Below are 21,877 nucleotides of genomic sequence, written 5' to 3' on the forward strand. Positions count from 1 at the left end.
GCCTATTATTTTGCTATTTTTCTGGGGCAGAAAATTTATTTAAAAAAGCACTTCAAAGAACTTAATACAGATTAGAGAATATAAGAAAACCTAAAAATTAAGATTGTTCCAAAATGAAGATAGGTAGCTATAAAAAATATTTTACAGCTGTTGTTCAATTCAGCATTCTAACAGTTTCTTTTTAATAGACTTGTAAAGAAACAGATCAATATTTGTTTCTCTAAGCCAATGTCATAGTGAATCTCTGCCTTGAGTGAGTTTGGTAGAGGGTAAAAAGGAACAGTAGAAATTGAAAATTTTAATAGCTTATTTTTATTTGTTTATTTTTGGTACTTGGGATTGAACCCAGGGGCACTTTATCATTGAGTTACATCCCCAGTCCTTTTTATTTTGGGACACGTTCTCAGTAAATTGCCAGTGCTGGCCTTGAACTTGTGATCCTCCTGCCTCAGCCTCCCATGTTGCTGGTATTTTAGGTATATGCTACTGTGTCCTGCTTTAATAGCTTATTGAAGCATTATAAATCAGTTTTTACTGCATGGGGGAGTCCAATAAACATGCCTATTTTTGAAGTGCAAATGAGAAAATCATGAAGTTATAGAAATGCTTTTGTGTTTTTCTTCCTAGGGTTGATGGTAGTTTTTCTGAGAAGTCATAAGTAAACCAATAACCTTTTCTGTCTTGCTTACTTGAGGTTATGTTGCATTTTTACATCTTTATGTCTTTAAAAAAGAAATGATAGTTCATTTAGGATGCTTCTGAAAATTTATGCCTGCCTTCAATACACAGAAATTAATCAGGCCTGAGCTAGTAACTGCAAAGGTAAAGGAGGAAATAAAACTAAAAATAACATTCGTTATGGATTTTAGCATTTTTTTCTTTTGTATGTTGGTAGTTTCTCAAATAAAATAGGATTATAGATTTGTCTAGACTGCCGTGGGTTTGTTCACTCATCAGGACTTGAAATCAGTTTGGCACACTATCTTGGAAGCCATAAGTGGTAAATCACTGGAGAAATTGCAAACTGACTGACTCACCTTAATGCAGAGTAATGGAAGAGGAAAGGGAATGATTTCATGTAAATTGTGAATTGATAATTCACGAGAATCATGTAAAGTTTTGGGGCTGCACACACCATTTTAAGTTTTTGTTGTTTTGAGTCAGGATCTTGCTATGTTGCCCAGGTTGGGCTCAAACTCATAATCCTCCTGCCCCAGCCTCCCAAGTAGCTGGGACCCTTTTAAGTTTTAATGTGTTTTTTGCATCAACCTACATGAGTTTCTCTTTGTATGCACTTATTTGCGATCTGTTAGATACATGCTGATTACTCCAGGCTTTAAGAAAATCTTTACATTATTTTAATCTCACTGTTGACACTGTTTAATTCTAAACCCATACTTTTTTCTAAAGGTGAATAAAGATCAACTTAACCTTTTACTCTAATTTACTAGCTTATCTGGACAAAAACATTGGTTTTAGGGTACTGTGAATTGGCTGTGTAGTCCACAGAGGTACAAGTATTTGTCTTAGTAGTTGATTCTCCTTTCTTTTAGATTAACAAGAAAACAGGCCATATTTAGATCAGATTGTGATGACTTACAGTTCTGAAAAGAACATAGTTATAGCACCACTAGGAGATTCTTAGTTTTCACCATCATTTTAATTGCTTTCAGGACATAATATTTTTATACATGGCAATATATGTTAAGCAAGAGATGTCAGAGAGCAAATTCCATTTCTTACACTAATTTGTCTACTACTCATGTAATGCTTTATAATAATTATATTTCTGGCTAAAGAGGTTCAATGATATTTTCCACAAGAACTTTTAGGAGTAGAAAGACCACCTTTATTTCTTTAAATAATATAGGCCAATCTCTTATGAAGGATATTCCTGTACCTATCTTGGGAACATTAATGTGGTATACCCTCTATTGTGATTGATGTAAAGTGAGCAGACTGATTTAGAAACAACCTAGATTTTTCAGATTGACCTGGTCTTCCGTAGAATATTTTAAAGAATATTTAACTTACATATTTTTTTTGCTTTTTTGTAGGAAATTGATACTTTATCAACATGGAGATTAATCATTTGTATTTGGGAGCAGCAGAACTACTTGTCAAGAGTTTTATAAACCAGTAACACAAATTCCTGTTCCATTGCTCTCACCCCCACTTTTCACCTTCAAACTTGTCCTACCTATGGCATTCAGGAGGCAAATGAAAAACTTCATGAAAAATTACTCAGATGCTGAAATAAAAGTCAGGGAAGCAACTTCTAATGACCCTTGGGGTCCCTCTAGTTCTCTGATGTTGGATATCAGTGATTTGACTTTCAACACAATTTCTCTCTCGGAGATTATGAATATGCTATGGCAGAGACTCAGTGACCATGGGAAGAACTGGCGTCATGTGTATAAATCCCTTACCCTAATGGATTATCTCATCAAGAATGGATCAAAGAAAGTTATTCATCATTGCAGAGAGGGGTTCTGTAATCTTCATATGCTAAAAGACTTTCAACACATAGATGAAGCTGGAAAAGATCAAGGTAACAGTTAAAGAAGTTATACAGTGTTACAGTAAAGATAGGAGTTTGGGAGGGATCATTTTAAAACAGGAACTGGGAAAAAGTTCTTTTTTGTTTTAATTAAAAAAATTTTTTTTTTTTGTGGTACTGGGAATTGTACCCAGAGGTGCTTTACCATTGAACTCTATTCCCAGCCCTTTTTGAGACACGATCTTGTTAAATTATCCAGGCTGGCTTTGAACTTGCAATCCTTCTGCCTTAGCCTCCTGAGAAGCTGGAATTGTAGGCATTTGCTATATGCCTGGCATTCATTCATTCATTTATTATTTGTTTGTTTGTTTCAATATCGTGGATTGACTGCAGGGGCATTCTACCACTGAGCTCCATCATCTCTATCCCTTTTTATTTTGAGAAAGGTCTCATTAAATTGCCCTGGCTGACCTTGAACTTGCATTCTTTCTGCCTCAGCCTCCCAAGTCTCTGGGATTACAGGTGAGTGCCACTGCACCTTGCGGAAAAGTTGTTCTTAAATGTACCATCTACTTTTTCTCTAGTTAATGGTTCTAATTTGATTCTTAAAGTGCCTTAGAGAATAACAAATTTTTTTCAAAAAGATGTGTAAAATCGATATACTTAGGTTTCTGATAAAATGCTACCTCACAGAAAATGAATAAAACAGGAGGCATGGCAATTTGGTATTAATAATGTCACTGTAATTCATAATTATAATTAGATGGAATTTAGTCATAAATTAGAAATGTTTCCAAAGATGCTGGAATCTACAAAATCCATCTAGATGGAGGTATTTATATGAATACAGAAATTTAGGTCATAAAATAATTCTTTTGTGGGTGGAAGAGGAGGTGAAATAGGGAAGGATGTATAGAATATTCAGATGATTCAGTAGTGTCTGATATTGTACTATGGCAGAAGAATCAGCATTTCCTCTCCATTTAATGTAAAATTATAATTTGTGTTTAAAATGAATAATCTTATGAATCATGAGAAGATAAAACGTAGTGCAGTCTATGTTAAGTGTGCATTTAAAAATAGATCTTTTTTTAAAGGGCAGTTTGAAAAATTATGTTCTGGAAAAATTATGCAGAAAGTACAGTTTCTACATACCCCTCCCCCCCACCAATGATTTCTCTTACTAGTAACATCTTGCAATAATGTGTTACATTTTTTACAATTGATAAGCCAGTATTGATGTTATTAACTAAAGTTCATATTTAAAAAATATTTTTAGTTGTAGATGGACACAATACCTTTATTTTATTTTTATATTTGTATGTTGTGCTGAGGATCGAACCCACTGGTTCACACATGCTAGGCAAGCCCTCTACAACTGAGGGGGCTACAACTCCAGCCCCTAAAGTTCATATTTTATGTGAGAGTTCACTCTCTTTGTTATACAGTTCTACATGCTTTGAAAAATGCCTGATGTCCTGTGTCCCACCATTCAGTATCATACAGAATAGTTTTACTGACCTGAAAATGCTCTGTGATTCACTCATTCATGACCTCCTGAGCCCCAGGAAACCACTGGTCTTTATGCTTTTGCCTTTTCCAGAACCATAAAGTTAGAATCAAAGTGTGTAGCATTTTCAGACTTATTTCTTTCACTTAGCAATATGCACTTGATTTCTCTGTCTTTTCATAGCTGGAGATCTCATTTCTTTTTATTCTTCCTTCTTTTTATAAGAACAGCTTTATTGAGTCACAATTCATATACCATACAAATCACCCATTTAATGTGTACATTGTATGCTTCTTGGTATATTACATTATTTTAAAATATCATGATAAAAGATACATAATGTAAAGTTTGCCTTTTTAAGTGTCCAGTTTGGTGGCATTAAGTATATTCACAGTGTTATGCAACCATCACACTATTTCCAAAACTTCTTATAGCCTTAAACAGAAACTCTGTAACCTTTAAGCAATAACTCTCCAATCCCATTCTACCAAGCCCCTAATTTACTTTCTGTCCCTAAATTTGCCTCTAGGTACCTCATACAACTAGAATTATACAGTATTTGTTCGTTTTCATATGGTTTATTTCACTTACCAAAATGTCCTCAAAGCTCATTGATGTTGAGGTTGTAACGGAACTTTATTCCTTTTGTGGTTGGATAATATTCTATTGTATATATGTGCCACATTTTAAAACCATGTTCATCTATCGACAAACTCTTGGGTTGTTTCTACTTTTTAGCTATTGTGAATAGTGCCTCAGTGAACACTGGAGTTCAGGTGTAAAAGTTCAAGTCCCTGCTTTCAGTTCTTTTGGGTATATAGTTTAGTAGTGAAATTGCTGGATCATGTGTAATTCAGTGTTTAGCTTTTTGAGGAACAGCTCTCTTTCTATAGTGGCTGCATTATTTAACATTCCTATCAATAACATAAGAGGGCTCCAATTTTTCTATATCCTTGTAAACACTTATCCATTTAAAAATTATCATTCTAGTTATTCTGTTGGGTGTGAAATATTTCACTGTGGTTTTGATTTAAATTTCCTTAAAGAATAATGATGTTGGGGATATTTTCATATCCTTGCTGGCAGTTTGTATGTTGTCTTTGGAAATGTCTATTCAAATCTTTTGCTTATTTTAAACAGGTTGTTCTTTTATTAGAGTCTTGAAATTTCTTTATATATTCTAGATACAATATTGTTATCAGGTAATTCCCAAGTATATTCTGCCATTCTGTAGGTTGGGTTTTTTTTTGTTTGTTTTTTTTCACTTTCTTGATATGTCCTCTTGCACAAAAGTTTTAAATTTCAACGATGTCCAATTTTTCTTTGGTTGCTTCTACCTTAGGTATCATCAATAAGAAACCATTGTCAAGTCCAGGGTTATGGAGAGTTACACCTATATTTTCTTTAAGAGTTCTATAGTTTTAACTCTTTCATTTAGTTCTTTAATTCCTTTTCAATTAATTTTTTGGATGATATGAGGTAGAGAGCCAATTTTATTCTTTTGCATGTATTGGTATAACTATTTAGTTATATTGGCATCCTTGCGAAAATTAGCCAGTCATAGATGTTGGGGTTTGTTTCCATACCTTTAAATTGTTTCACTGATCTGTGTGTCACTTCTTATGCCAGTACTTCACTGTTGTAATTACTGTAGCTTTTTTAAGTTTTGAAATCAAGAATAGGAGTCCTTCAACTTTCTTCTTTTTCAATATTGTTTTGTTTATTCTGAGTCCTTTGCATTACCTTATGAAGTTTAGCATCAGCCCATTAGTTTCTCTTGAAAAAAATCAAAAGACAGCTGGAATTTTGATTGGGATTTCATTGGATCTTCTTCTGTAGATCCAATTTGGGAGATGTAGCCATCTTAATACGAATTTCTCTAATCCATGAACACAGTATGTCTTTTATTTAGGTCTTCTTTTATTTCTTTAAATAGTGCTGTGTAGTTTTCAGTGTATGAATCTTATCCTTTCTTTTTGTTATTTCTAAGTATTTGATTCTTTTTGATGCTATTATAAATGGAAGTATTTTCCTAGTTTCAGTTTTAGATTGTTCATTGCTAGTATATAGAAGTATGCTGATCTGCCAACTTTTTTTTTTTTTTTTTTTTTTTTTTTTTTTTTTTTAGCTGTAGATGGACACACAGTACCTTTATTTTTAATTTTTTTTTTTTTTTAATGTGGTGCTAGGGATCAAATCCAGTGCCTCATGTGTGCTAGTCAAGTGTTTCTACTGCTGAGTCACAACTCCAGCCTATGATCTATCAACTTTTGTAGGTTGATCTTGTATCCTGTTTGCTGAACTAGTTTGTTAGTTTAATAGTTTTTTTTTTTTTTGGTAGATTCCTTAGGATTTACTATATACAAAATCATGTGATGTACAACAGACTTTTACTTCTTCCTTTCCAAACTGGATGCCTCCTATTTCTTTTTCTTGCCTAATTGTCTTGACTAAGAATGGTGTGATAGTAGACATTCCTGACTTGTTCCTGCTTTTAGGAAGAAAGCTTGCAGTTATTAAATATAATGTTAGCTGTAGGTTTATTATAAATGTTCTTTATCGGGTTGAGGAAGTTTTCTTCTATTCTTGGTTGAGTTTTTTTTTTTTTTTTAATCATGAAAGCATGTTCACTTTTGTCAAATGCTTCTTCTGCATCTATTGAGATGATCATGTTTTTAAAAAATTCCCTTAATTCTATGAATATGGCATATCACATTGATTCATTTTGCATGTAAACCAACTTTGCATTCCTAGCATAAATCACAGTTGGTCATATGTATATTCTATTTTTAATTGTTTATTTTAGGTCATGTTTGAGGCCTAATGATGAAATAGGAAAAATCTTCAAGAGTTTTGATCGTGTATACTGTTTCATCCTGAAAAAGGCATCAACTTTCATGAGGATTAAATTTATTTTAAAAAATTAAAGTAAACTAAAATTTTGCATGCCTAGGAATAGGTTGAAAAGACCCATTCTCTTTGTAATGTATAGAGTAGCTATTTTATCACTGTACTAAGAGCTCTGATGTTTTTTATAGAGTAGAAGAGAAGCTAGCCCCTGCTCTAAAGAGCTTATGAGCTGTTTTGAGAGATAAAATAGATAAACTTATAATACAAAGACAAATGTATTTATGCATTTATACCTTTTATGTGTACAGAGTATGGTACAATTGGATATGTTTAAATCCAAATAAAGGTCTTTCAGATTCTGTAACATTTGAGCTTAGGACCAAAAAAATAGTAAGCTGAAATACAGTACACTCCCGACGATTGGTTAGTACCAAGACAGAAAGAAAAATGTCAACAGAAGCATAGTATGTTTTTTTGTTGATTATGCAATAGACTTTACATTCTGATCTGTGGATTTGTCTATAGTGTTTAACTGATACCTCACTGTCTTGACTATTGTAACTATGTTATGTCTTGAAGTTGAATAGTGTCAGTCTTCTAACTTTGTTCTTCTTCAGTTTTATATTGGCTATTCTGTGTCCTTTGCCTTTCTATATAAGCTTTAGAATCATTGTCCATGTGCACAAAATAATTGCTGGAATTTTGACTGGAAATGCATTGAATCTATAAAGCAAGTTGGGAAGACATTTTGATTATATTGAGTTCTATATGAACATAGAATCTCTTCATTTGTTTAGTTTTTCTTTGATTTCCATTGGTGGTGATATACTTTCTTTTATTTTTTTTTCCTTTTTTGTGTAGCTCTATGTTGATGACTGCATTTTTTAAGAAGAAGTGACTTATTCCAATCTACAGACTGGTTTTGTTTGGTCGGGCTATCTGATGTGGTCCAAGGGCAGGCTTGCTGCTGGAATTTTTGGGTAGGTTGGCCTGGTATGTGGGTTAGCAGGTGGGCAAGTCTGGAAACTGGATCCTCAGGTTAGGACCTGACTCTCTCCTAAGCTCTTGTGAATGTATTTTTGTGTGTGGATAATTGTTTGACTTGTTTTGTGGGGGGATAGCACTGGAAAGTCCTGTTCCACCATCTTGCTGACATCCATCTCTTAGATCTTTCATTTTATTCAGCAAAAATTTTGTACTTTTTTTCAGATAGACTGTACATATTGTTGGGTTTATACCTAAGTTTTTCATTTTTTGAATGTTAATGTTACTGCTATTGTGTTTTTAATTTCAAATTCCAGATATTCATTGCTGGCATATAGGAAAGTGATTGACTTTTCTTTGGTTTTAATCTCTGTGCTACAACCCTGCTATATTCATTTTTTTGCTCCAGGATTTTTTAGTTGTTGTTTTTGATTCTTTTGAATTTGCTATATAGATAGTCTTGTCCTCTCTATCTCCTGATATTGTTATGTGACTTTCCTTCTTTTGTTGATTTGATGGGTAACATCTATTGAACTAGGCTTGCATATCTGGAGTAAATCCTATTCGGTGATGGTATATAATTCTTTTTATGTATTTTGGGGTTTGGTTTGCTAATATTTTTGTTGAGGATTTTCTTTTTATTCATGAGAGAGATTGGTGTATAGTTTTCTTTTAGTGTTTTTGTAGTAGGGTGATACTGGTTTCATAAGAATGAGTTAGGAAATATTCTATCTTCTGAAAGATTGAAGAGAATTCTAAATTTCATCCTTAAATGTTTGGTAGCATTCACCAGTAAATCCATCTGAACTAAGTGCTTTCTGTTTTAGGAGGTAATTAATTATTGATTCTAATTCTTTAATAAGTGTAGACCTATTCATATCATCTTATTTCTTCTTGTGTGAGTTTTAACTCATAGTATTTTTTAAGTAATTGGTCCATTTCATCTAGGTTATCAAATTTATGAGCACAGTGTTATTCATATTATTCCTTTATTGGGCATTTAATTGTTCTTTAATGCTCTATATTGTTGTCTCCCCTTTCATTTCTTTTTTTTTTTTTCCTTTCATTTCTTATATTAGAAATTAGTATCTTTCTTTCTTAGCCTGACTTACTGCTTTTATTGTTTTCTCAAATGAACCAACTTTTGGTTTCATTGATTTTTCTCTTTGGGTTTCCTGTTTTCAGTGTCACTGATTTCTGCTCTAATTTTTTAACTTGTTTTTTTTTAATGCATTAATTAGTGCATTATGATTATTCATAACAGTAGGGTTTATTTTGACATGATTTATTATTTATTTTCTAATGCTTGCTTTCGTTTAAATTAGTCCTTTTTCTAGTTTCCTAAGGTAGAAGTTTAGATGATTCATTTTATATTTTTATCTTTTCTAACGTGTATTCACATGCTGTAAACTTTCTTCCCAGCACTGCTTTTGCTACATTCCACAATTGATAAATTGTCTTTATTTTCATTTCAAAGTATTTTAAAATTTGTCTTGAGATTTTTTAAAACTCATGTATCATTTAGAAATGTGTTGCTTAATCTCCAAATATTTTTGGATTTTTAAATTATCTTTCTGTTATTGATATCTAGTTGAATTCTATTGTGGTCTGAAAGCAGACATTGTATTTTCTATTCTTTGTTAAGGCATTTTTTTATGACTCAGAATGTGGTCTATCAGGGTGAATGTTCCACTTAAGTTTGAGAAGGATGTGTAATCTACTATTAAATGAAGTAGTCTATAAGTACCTGTATATCCAGTTGATTGATGATGAGTCCAACTATGTCTTCACTGATTTTTCTGCCTTTTGGATTTGTGCATTTCTGATAGAGGGGTATTGAAGTCTCCAACTATAATAGTGTATTCATCTGTTTCTCTTTTCGTTTTCATCAGTTTTTGCCTTGTGGATTTTGATATTCTCTTGTTAGGTACATTAAGGATTGCTATGTCTTCTTGGAGAATTGCCCACTTGATTATTATTTAATGCTTCTCTTTGTTTCTGATAACTTTCCTTGGTCTGATGTCTATTGTGTCTAAAATTAATGTAACTATTCCTACTTTGTTTTGATTAGTTTTCATGTGGTATAACTTTCTGTATCCATTTACTTTTAATCTGTGTGTATCTTTATATTAAAATGGGTTTCCTTTTTTTAACTTATTTAATTAATTGATTATTATTTAGTTTTGTAGTGCTGAGAATCAAACGCAGAGCTTCACACATGCAAATGCTCTACCTGTATGTGGTACCCCTAGCCCCTTATGTTTGTTTTCAATGAATGTGGGTACTTTATTGTAATTCTTTTTAAATTTTTTTAAATTTTCATTTGTTATATATGACAGCAGGATGTATTACAATTCATATTACACAGGTAGAGCACAATTTTTCAAGTCTTAAAATGGGTTTCTTATAGACATGATATAGTTGGGTCTCATTTCTTGATCCACTGGGACCATCTAGACACAGCCAGCAAATCTGGACCAGTTTCTTTTATCATAGGGTAGCACCCAGCAATTTTAGCTCAGCCTCATGAGAATGGGTAACATATTACCACAGAGGGTTCAGGCTCCATTGATATTCCTGAATCTTACTGACATTCTAAGGTAGTATAACATTCTCTCTAGTATGGTCACAATGTCTATGAACCTCTGTTATGGCCCATTTATGACCATGTTTTTATTTCTTTGTGTTATGGTTTGGATATGAGGTGTTCCCCAAAAGCTCATGTGTGAGACAATGCAGAAATGTTCAGAAGTGAAATGATTATACATATATAGAGTGTTAAAGCTATAACATAATCAGTGGATTGATCTATTTGATGGATTGATAATTTGAATGGATTAATGAGGTGGTAACTGTAGGCAGGTAGGGTGTCATTGTAGGAAGTAGGTCACAAGGTACATGCCCTTGGGGATTATATTATCCCTGGCTCCTTACATTTAAGCTCTTTCTGCTTTCCTGGATGTCAGTAACTGAACAGCTTTCTTCTGCCACTCCCTTCTGCCATGACATTCTGCCTCAGCTTTGGCCTAGAGCTATGGAGTTGGCTGACCATGGACTGAACCTCTGAAACTGTGAGCCAAAATAAACTTAATTCTGTACATTGTTTTTGTCAGGTCTTTTGGTCACAGTGATGAAAAGCTGACTAATATACTTTACAAAATGGAATTTCTCGGGGCAAGAATAGTGTCCCTAGTACTTGGTTTTGTCTGGTATCAGTTTGATTAATGGATGATTAATACCTTGATATTTTTATACCTTTAGCAAATTTATAGCAATTGACTTTTTTAGAAAGATAAAAATATAAATTTATAATTGACTAATAAAATTTCCATCTCTTTGTTAGTTTAAAAACTTTAATGTTAATAGTACCTACTGATATGTAATTTACATATGATGAATTTTGATAAGTGTAACCATCACCATATCAAGATAAAGAATATTTCCAATCATGCTGTTAAGTTTTTTATTACCCTCTCCTGTCAATCCTCCACTCTTTCCAGAGGCAACTGCTTTTCTGATTTCTTTAACCATATAGATTAGTTTACATTTGTTTTTGAAATTTATGTAAATGGAAGCATGCAGTATGCATTCTTTAGTTTCTGGCTTCTTTCTTTCAAATACTGTTTTTGAGATTCATCCGAAGCATTTCTTAAATGGTTTTACCATTTTACACTCCTGCCATCAGGTTATGAGAATTTGTTTTTCACATCTTTGCCAACATTTGGTAATGTTATTTTTTTTTAATTTAGCCATTTTGATGGAGATATGATGTTTCCATTTGGTCTTAATTTGAATTTCCTTGAACGATTGTTGAGCCTCTTTTCATATGATTTTTGACTATATGGCTTGTCAAGTATTTTGCCTATTTTTTCTTTTTATTTCTTGCCACTTTATTATTGATTTGTGGGAAGTCTTTATTCATTCTGCAGATGAATTTTGTCAGATAGATGGGTTATTAGTGTTTTATCCAAGTCTGCAGATTGTCTTTTTAGTTGTTTATTGTGGTCTTTTTTATGATGTTTGTAATTTTGGATGTGAAGGTTATTTGGCTGTAATCTGTTGTTACCCCATTGATTGCCAGGATTTATTCAACTCATCTGCTGACAAGGTGGGTGTCTCCTCCTTCCTCATCTTTTCCTGTGTGTTCCTCCTGTTCAACCAAGATGGGTGCTTTGGTTGAAGAGGATGACTTTCTCTAGAAGAGGAGAACTGATTTCAGTTGACTGAAATTCCCTTATTAGAACTCCATACAGGCTTTGCAAGGTCCATTGTAGGAGGATAAAAGATTAAAAATAGTTTGTAGTTTTGATGCAGTCTAATTTATTTCTTCTTTTATTGTTAATGCCTTTTGTGCCTATCCAAAGGAAGATATTTTTCTGTTTTCTTCTAGGAATTGTTTGGTTTTTGATTTATCTAGAATTAAGTTTTTGTGAATATTGTAATATAGAAATAGAGTTCATTTTTTCCATATGGTATCCAGTTGTTTGAGCATTATTAGATTTTAATAAAAGAGTATTGTCATTTATAAGATCTCATTGGATCCTTAAAACAATCTTAGGAAAAAGAAGGGTATAGTATTTTCCCTTATCTGTGGTTTCACTTTCCATAATTTTAGTTAACCTGTGGTCAACTTTGAAAATACTGGGTAGAAAATTTCAGAAATAAATAATTTGTAAAATTTTAAATAACTTTTATTGAAGTATATTGTTATGCTTATCCTGTTTTTATTATTAGTGCTGTTAATGTCTTACTGTGCCTCATTTATAAATTACATTACTTATTAGCTACTGCTGTTAATATTTTACTAATTTATGAATTTAATTTAATCGGTAACATATAGGATTAAACATAGCACTATAGAATTGGTACTATCCATGGTTTCAGCACTTGGGGTGTTGGAACATATCCCCTTCGTCTAAGGGTGTCTGCCAAATTATAGGAGGAGGCAGAGCTCAGGGAGATTAAGTTATTTAGGTAAGGTTACACTATTCCGTAATGACTGAACACAATTAGAAAAATATCCTGATACTATTTAGTTGTATTCTATTATTATACTAAACAGCCTCTTGTAATTGAGTCTTAAAAATATCCTAACAAAGTTTCATTGAACTACTAGAATGAACTTAATTAAAATTGTCTGAAAAATACCCAATGAAATGTGAAAGCTTTTTCATACCCTCAATTATTTATCTACACAAATATGGAATTCTCTTAAAACTAATTCAGGTTCTAGGAAACGTGTGCATTATAGGTTTATGTCCTGTTTTAGTCTTAATTAGATAAGTCATGAAATTGCAGTTAATTTCACTTAAATAGGCCATTTTATTTATATATATGCACATATATAATTAATGTGGGGACACATTTTAAAAAGATAAATTTGCAATGATATTAAAAGTTATATTAGGGCTGGGGCTGTAGCTCAGTGGCAGAGTATTTGCCTAGCACATGTGAGGCACTGGGTTCAAGCCTCAGCACCGCATAATATAAATAAATAAATAAAATAAAGGCATTCTGTCCATATACAACTACAAAAAATAAAAATTAAAAAAAAGTTATGTTAAGCTGTTTTACTAGAAGTAGCATGCATTGGCAACATTACTGCCATTTTGGCTTTCAGTGTCATCGCCAGTCACCTGATTTAGAAAATTAGGTACTTCGTATTTGTATTCATGACTGGTTTATTTATATGCTGCTTGTCTTTTGTGGCCTCCAAAACTCAGAGATTGGCCCATATCAATCATGTTTCTATTTATTCACTTAATGAATATCTTGGACTAATAGCTAAGCCTTTTAAAGCCGTTGTTAAGAGCTACAAATTAAATGGTAAAAGGCAAATACTATGGAAGGCATGATATTTATTTATATTCATATTAGGTTAAAACTATTAAAATCTATTGGGAAATTGAGTTCAGGTTCTCATAGGAGAAAAGAAATCACTAGATATTTGGTTCCTGAAAATTTTTAGACAAAGAGGGAACCATGGGTGGGAAGGAGGAAAATGAATGACTGAGATTTTCTTTTTCAAGGCATATGTAATACATAGACAAAACCTAGATATCTAGCAAGAAGTTGAAGAAAGAGAAAATATTTTAAAATGTAAAAATAAGTTACTTCAGATGTCGATTAGCCATGTCAAAGCTAAGGTAAAATAGTTAATATTTGAGGGTTTCACTGCTTTTACAGAAGGACTGGATTTGGAGAAGTATGAAAGTTCCTAGTCAGTATGATGCAGCAGCTATGCACTGAAGGAAGGAATCTAACTTCAAAGTGGATCAGATTTAATTTTTTTCTACTGCTAGTCAAAATTTTCTCATCAGAGAATCCACCTTATATGTGGTGATAGTTTAATAAATATAATGTAGCTCATTGGTGTTGGGATGATTCACACAAGGCCTCTGAGTTCATTTATAGCTTAAGTGAGCAAATGTAATTTCCTATAACAAATACATTTGATGAATGAATAGTTTCCTTTAATAAACATATGTTATAGGTTTTGAGTTATCATAAGCCTGTGGTTATATTATTGTATATTTAAACAAAATATTTTTACTTAAAATAGCTGAATATTTTAGATAGTTTTGTGTTCCCATTAAAAAAAAAAAGGTTTGGACTGATAATCATCATAGCAAGAAGCAAAGCATGAATTTATTTAAACTAAAAAGTGACCTTCACCCAACTGACTAGGCTCCCCATGATATTCTTTGTTTATTGTACTCAAACAGATGACAGAATACAGTAAATGAAAAAAGGGAGAGTAACCAGTTTAGCATTTCCAGTGCTGTGTCAACAGAATTATTCTCTTAAGGTTCTTGTCAAATAAAGGAACTTTTAATTATGTACTAAGCCCTGCCAAAGAAATTAAGGTCTATATATAGTCCAACATTAATTTCTCAGTTTTGCAGAGTCAATCTCTGCTTTCTAACTTGACCTTATGACTTTGGGAACATTCCTTCATACCCTAAACTTACTATTCTCTTTCATAAAATGGACTTAATAATTAACCGTGAAGGAGGTTGTGAGGATTAGAAACGTGTCTGAGAGTCAGGCACATAACAAGTCCTCAGTCAGGGTTAGCTAATACTATTAGTCCTTGATTCTTTTATTCTTATTTTCTGGAATGTATATTAATGCTGAAATAAAGCTCAGTCCAAGTATTCTCTAGGAAGTTCTGTTTTGCTGTCTTCAGAGGTAAGCAGGCTCTCCCTTGCCATCCCTAGCACCTTGTCCACATGTCCATTGTAGTCCTTATCACAGTGCCATTATGATCATTGATTGACATGCTGTCCCCTGCACTGGACAGAGTAGAGAGCTAAGATTTCTATATTTGTGTGTCTAGTTTTTTTACTTGGTTTGTTGGAAGTGTTGAATAAGTGTGTCTTGATTGAATGACTGATGGGCTGACAGAATGGCAAGTGTGCTGTTGTAGGCTCAAGGAAAGGATTATTAGCTTTAAAGGTTTTCTCCTTATCTTAAATATTCTTCTGTTCTTTCTACAATGTTTCTAGGTATATATTTATTTTTATTTATTTTGGAGATCATTTTCGATGTGACGATTCATGTCATTTCTCTAAGATTTTCAGTATTCTTTTGTCTCTGAATATTTCTTTTTTGCTATTATGTTAATTTTCTTCTTTAAAAACCTTGCAAACTTCCTTTATGACTGTTAATTAATCTTTTTAATCTTGCTGCCTCTCTGTGTTGTATTTTGGAAGAATTTAGTATTGTCCTATAATTACCTATTTTCTCTTTACCTGTTTGAACTAGAATTTATCTTAAACATTGAAGGTATTTTTTACTTTTTGGATTTTTAAAATCTCCAATGATTATACTTTTTATATCTAGGATTTTTAATATGTTCTTTTCATATCTACCTGTTCTTATTTCTTCCAATTGTTGTTTTGCTTCATAATTTCATATTCCTTATTGTGGATGTAGTCCAACATAAATTTCTCTTGATAATTTATTTAATAATTTTTTTTGTACCGGGGGTTTAACTCAGGGGCACTCAACCACTGAGCCACATTCCCAGCCCTATTTTGTATTTTTATTTAGAGACAGGTCTCACTGAGTTTCTTAGCACCTAACTTTTGCTGAGGCTGGCTTTGAACTCTCAATCTTCCCGCCTCAGCCTCCTAAGTCTTTGGGATTATAGGTGTGTGCCACAACACCTGGCTCTGTTTAACAATCTGTGTGATCTCTAGCTTCCATTCCTAATCCTCAGGAGGTCCAGGTTACTCTGCTGTACAGGTGCTGGATGAGCTATAGGAAGAAGGATGGATACCCAGAAAGCCAGCAAATGGTTTAATAGACTCACACCCAGGATCTTTTATATTAGTTCAGATGAGACACATAACCAACCCAGAGCTGGAGCCAAAGCAGAAATGGTTCACTATGATAACTGGAGAACTGAGGATCTGGTGAGATTGAGGACACTAATCTGCAGGGAAACAAGGTGTTGAGAATCTACTTGGACACTACAAGTTCACAAGGTAGAGACTCTGCAGCTGAGCCAAACCCAGCCAAGAGACAGTGCACCTTGCTTCACATACAAATTAACCAAACTCAAACTTCAGTGATAGTTTAATACAAAGAACAGAAGAGAAAAAAAAATCTCCAACACTAATAATCAGGCCCCAAATAGGGATGGCTAGCGTGGGGCCCCAGATTCTACTCATAGACATCTACTCCTACAGCAAAAACAGAATTAGCACAAAGGCTGAGGACACCACACCTACAACAAGCCTTAGTGTGGATTATTCCCTTGCCTATTAGAATATATAGTTGTTAGTGAAGAAGAGCAATCACAAATTGTGTACCCCACACACCCTGTTGTATACAACACAATGGCCAATTCTATGAGAGGGGGGTCCTACTCTTTTGAGACCTAGAGGGCAACTGGACTCCATAAGCTCTGACACAACATAACACTGTGTCAAAATACACTAATCATCAAAGAATTAGCAGAGAAACTATACTACAGAACCCATTTGGAAATATATTGAAACATTCACAACAACCTGATACCCTAGAAGACTTTGGCAAGAGAAAGCTGTGCCCTAAAACGGCCTGTGTGTAGGAGGAGAAGATTCATTCCAATGGATGCATAAAAGCCAACACAGGAATACAAGAATTATGAAACAACAAGGTAACATGACACTTCCTAAATTCATAATTCACTAGAAACTGACTCCACATGTAAAGAAATTCAAAAAAAGGAGACACAGAGACAAGGTACAGGGGCAGGGAAGGTGGCAGGGTGGCTCTTTGTCCAAGCTGCCACATTTATTTATAAGAATAGGTTACATTAGGTCATTAATACCATAACCACATTATTGTTTAGAGTATCAGTAAGGTTACTTATTCTGCAGTTACATTTCATAGTTACAATATGCAATGTTAGGAGCTTTGTACAGTTCTCAAGAAGGTCCATTGTCTGAAGTTACTGTTAGGTGGGCAGCTCCAGGAGCTCTAGAGCTTGGTGAAACATTGTAGTTATCAAGCAAGCAAGTTCCTTTATTCCCAGCAGTTATGTGCCTAAAATTAAGGTCGAAGCTGTTAAGACTCTAGCATGGAGGGCATTACCATAGCAACCGGGCATCCTATGCCTTTGCACAGAAACTTTCCCAGGCTCCAAGCAGGCTACAGCCATGAAGTCATCAGGGACCCCAATCCCGAACACAAAACACCTACATCTACATATATTGATGTAGAAGGAAATATCAGATAAGAATCCAAAAGAGTGGTTATGAAAATGTTTAATGAATTCCAGAAGAACAGAGAAAAACAACTGAAAGAATTAAGGAAGTCAGAATAGGGTGGATGAGAAATTCAAGAAGGAGATAAAAACATTAAAAAAAAAAAAAGAAAAGAAAAGTCTTGGAAATGAAAGACAACAAATCAAGTAAAATGTTAAGTTGAAAGTTTCTCTAATAGTAGGGCAGACTGAAGATAGAATTCCAGAGCTGGAAGACAAAGTGATTGTGGTTGGCCTTGAATGTTCAGGCAGTATTAAAGAAAATAAGTAACCATGACCAGAATATACAAGAACTCTGAAACAACATTAGGAAGCCAAATTTAAGAATTATTGGAGTCGTAGAGAGTGGTGAGATGCAAGCTAATGGCATGGATAACCTCTTCAGGAAAATAATAATAAACATTTTCAAACCTTTAGAATGAGATGGACATCCATATTAAAGAATCATTCAGAACCCCAACAAATAGATAAGATCAGAAAAGAATCTCTCCATGACACATTATAATTAAAATGCATAACATATACAGAACAAGGATAGAATTTGAAAAGCCTCAAAAGAAAATCATCAAGTCACATTTAGAGGCAAGTCAATAAGAATAATGTCTAATTTTTTAAGTACAAACTCTAAAATCCAGGAGAGCTTAGAATTTTGGATTTTAAGACCTGAAAGAACATAATTGTCAGTCAAAATTACTATATCCAGCAAAACTACCCTTCAGAATCAAAGAAAAAGAAAAAAAATAAGCCTTCTAAAACAAGCAGAAACTAAAAGAATTCATGACTACTAAGCTGGCACTACAGAAAATACTTAATTTCTCCTGTGTGTAGTGATACACAGGAGAAATTTAAAAAACAAACTCCAGAGCTTACAAGTGGACAAACCTCACTTGAAAAGTAGCTAGGCAAATGAGTAACAGAAACAAATTAAACACTAGAATAATTCAAAAGTGGCAAGAATTAATAAACATCTCTCTCTAATTGCACTGAATGTGAATGGTCTCAACTCATCATTAAAAGACATAGGCTATATCCCTATAATATTCTGATTTTAGATCTTTTGGATATATAGCAAGGAGTGGGATAGCTAGATCATATGGTGGTTCCCTTCCTGGTTTTTTGATAATACTGCTTTTCTATGGGAATATAGCCATATCAAGTGCAATTCACAGTAGCCAAGTTATGGAGACAGTCCAGAGGCCCATCAATGGATAAATAGATAAAGAAAATATGGTACAGGGCTAGGGCTGTGGCTGAGAGTGGAAAGTTCTTCCTGCAGCCACCCGTGTTCACTTTTCCCTTTATGTTGGTTTTCCAGTTCCCCCTACTCAGTTCCCTCTACCTTCAGTGCAGGCCTTATAAAGTTGGCTTAGGGCTTAGGCCCTGCAATATAATTTGTATGAGGCACTGGGTTCGATCCTCAGCACCACATAAAAATAAAATAAAAAGTATTGTCTCCACCTACAACTAAATAATAACATTAAAAAAGAAAATATGGTGTAATATATATATATATGTGTGTGTGTGTGTGTGTGTGTGTGTGTATGTATATATATATATACACACATACACTTACACACACACACACACACACAGTGGTATTTTATTCAGCCATAAGAAAGAATGAATTTATGTCATTTGCAGGAAAATGGATGGAACTTGGGAACATTGTTAAGGGAAATAAGCCAAGCTCAGAAAGTTAAGGGTTGTATACTTTTTATCATATGTGGAAGCTAGAGAGGAAAAAAGGAAGGTGTGTTGTGGGGAAGGATCTCATGAAAATTGAAGAGAGATCAGTAAAGAAGAGGAAAGGGACTAGGGGGAGGGAGAAAGGGTGGGGAAGGGAAGTACTGGGGAATAATATTGGTCAAATTATATTGTTACATTGTTTACATTATGAATGTGTAATGATGAGGCCCACCATTATGTATAATTATAATGTACCAAAAATATGGAAAAACCCAATAAAATTAAGTCTTTGTTAGAGGATTTCAAAATCTTATAGAATATTGATTCTAGAGAAGGTTCTGTAGAGTTATTTCTTCCATTTGCAATGAATTTGTTTTAATTGCTGATTTCATTGACTGTCTTTCTTAGCTTTAGATTTTTAAAAAATATATTTTGGAGTTATAGTTTCAAGCTTATTTTGAGGGGGAGGTTCTTCCTGCAGCCACCTGTGCTCACTTTTTCCTTTATGTTGGTTTTCCAATTCCCCCTACCCAGTTCCCTTGACCCTTCAGTGCAGGCCTAATAAAGTTGGCTTAGGGCTTAGGCCCTGCAGTAAAACTAGGGTGTCACAGCCCATGGACTGAGAAAGCAGGTAGTTTAGTTCCAGGTCTGAAGGCTGTTGTGAGTTTCCTGCTTCTAGCCACATAGCTACATATGAGTTAATAGCCCAGGAAGCAGATAGGGGCTTTTTTCCTCCTTTCTCTCTTTTTCTCAGCACAGAACCCTTCTAGCATCAGTGAAGGAAACCATCTCTGGTTCCCTAACATCTGAGAAACTAAACTTCTAGCTGCCACATCAAGAGCCCAGCAGCCCTGTGGCTTCAGCAGTGTTTGCTGCTTTCTCGTTTCCCTTGTATTTCAGCTTCGTGGAGGTTGTTATCTTGTTTTTGAGATTCATCATGTCTATTATTGCTGTGTGTTTGGAGCAGAGTAGAACTGTACTTTGAGGTATGAATTTACCAGGCCAACTTGACTATAGGCTTTTTTTTTATTAATTTGAAAATAATTTGATCAGATATTTTAGATGCTCCTCCCCTTCCTCCTACCCTCAGGTCTTCTGCCTGGAGAGATATTGTGGAGGGTAGAAAAGAGGGAGACTAAAGATAGATAAATTGGAGACCATAGGTAACAAATGACAGGGTCTGAACTAAGAAGAGAATGACTTCAGAATATATTTAGAGGATGTAATTGATAGACTTGGATAATTGAATTAGGGGCTATATATGTTCATATTTTTAACTTAGAATAGGGGTATAATTCACTGAGAAAGGAATATGGAAAGAAAAGTAGATTTTGGTGGGACAATGGGTCAGGAATAGAGACAGGAATATTAAGACGTTTTATAACTAATATAAAGGCTAATATCTGTTTTTCCTAAAGATCTCACAGTATGTGTCTTTACTAGTGCTGCATGTCAGTGCTCATGACCTTTAAATTTATCAAATTTCCAAATCTCTTTACATGATGTTCAGTTGTAAACTTATATAGATTCCTCCTCAGTATTTGGAAAATATTTCCTCAGGATGTTTTCTGTCATGTACTTTTCTTTAATGTCTCTTAAACAAGTATAGTTTTGGCCTTCATGAATGTTATAGTCTAATGGAGGGAAAAGACATTTATCAAATGCACAATTACAGACTACAAGTACTACTATAAAACAATCAAGTATGAGGTGCTCCGAGACAGCCTGACCAAGTCTGAGACCCAGCTTAGTGTGCAGGGTGGGTGGGTGGTATGTTGGCTGTCGGGGGAATATTTTCCTGAAGAGTGACCTTGGAGCTGTGACTAGTGCCTGCACTCTCTGCTCTTTTGCCCTTGCATGGCTGGCTTTTCCCTACTGTTCAAGACTCAGCTATGTTATCTCCTCAGTATGACTTTTCATGATTGCATCCCAAATTAATGTTTAGCACATCACCTATCTTTACTTTTTAAAGAACATTTTTATTTTAAATTACCTAATTTATGCTTATTATATATTTCAGCCAACTAGAATATAAGTACCACAAGTATAGGGACTTTTTCCTCTCTTTTTCTTACTTGTGCCCTGTTTCAATCAGGGTCATTCTTCTGGGTACTTCATATTGAAAGGAAGGAAGAGGGACACTTAGGTTGCAGAGTGTGTGATGTGAATCTGGAGCTATTGATGACTGTATCCACATTCCAGTAGAGAAGGCCAATCTGCAAGAAGAGAAAATGAAGCCATGACACAGACAGGAGTAGAAATGGGAGAGGGAAAGAGAGTCCTGGTAATTTTCTGGTCTCTGCTTCATTTGTGCCTGAGACTTAATCACAACCTCTGGTTTTTCCATGACTTTTGCCTTACCCAGTTCAAATTGAATTTCTGTCACTTAGAGCCAAAAGATTCCTAATTAAAACAGTATACAACTTTATTTTCACTTTAAATTGTACCTCAACTAACCTTTTCATCTTGTGCATTTTAGATAATATCGTTAAGTATTGATCTGTTGCATAGTTTCTTATTTCAGAAACACATGTTTTCTGCCTCCCTTCCCCCTTTTATTTTTTTCAATGCAAAGAAGTTGCTTCCTGAA

The 21,877-nt window shown here is 34.0% G+C and overlaps 1 protein-coding gene across 1 annotated transcript in view; it reads left to right on the top strand.

The window, feature by feature from the left end:
• The first annotated feature begins 2,202 nt into the window (after positions 1-2,202).
• The window catches only part of Enthd1 (ENTH domain containing 1), a 116,009-nt gene continuing 96,334 nt past the window's right edge, over positions 2,203-21,877 (top strand). The window contains exon 1 of the mRNA XM_027929912.2: positions 2,203-2,551. Within this exon, the coding sequence (XP_027785713.1) occupies positions 2,203-2,551 (349 nt within the window). The remainder of the gene's footprint in view (positions 2,552-21,877) is intronic.

The sequence above is a fragment of the Marmota flaviventris genome, chromosome 3 (assembly GCF_047511675.1).
Source record: "Marmota flaviventris isolate mMarFla1 chromosome 3, mMarFla1.hap1, whole genome shotgun sequence".
Taxonomy (NCBI): Eukaryota; Metazoa; Chordata; class Mammalia; order Rodentia; family Sciuridae; genus Marmota; species Marmota flaviventris.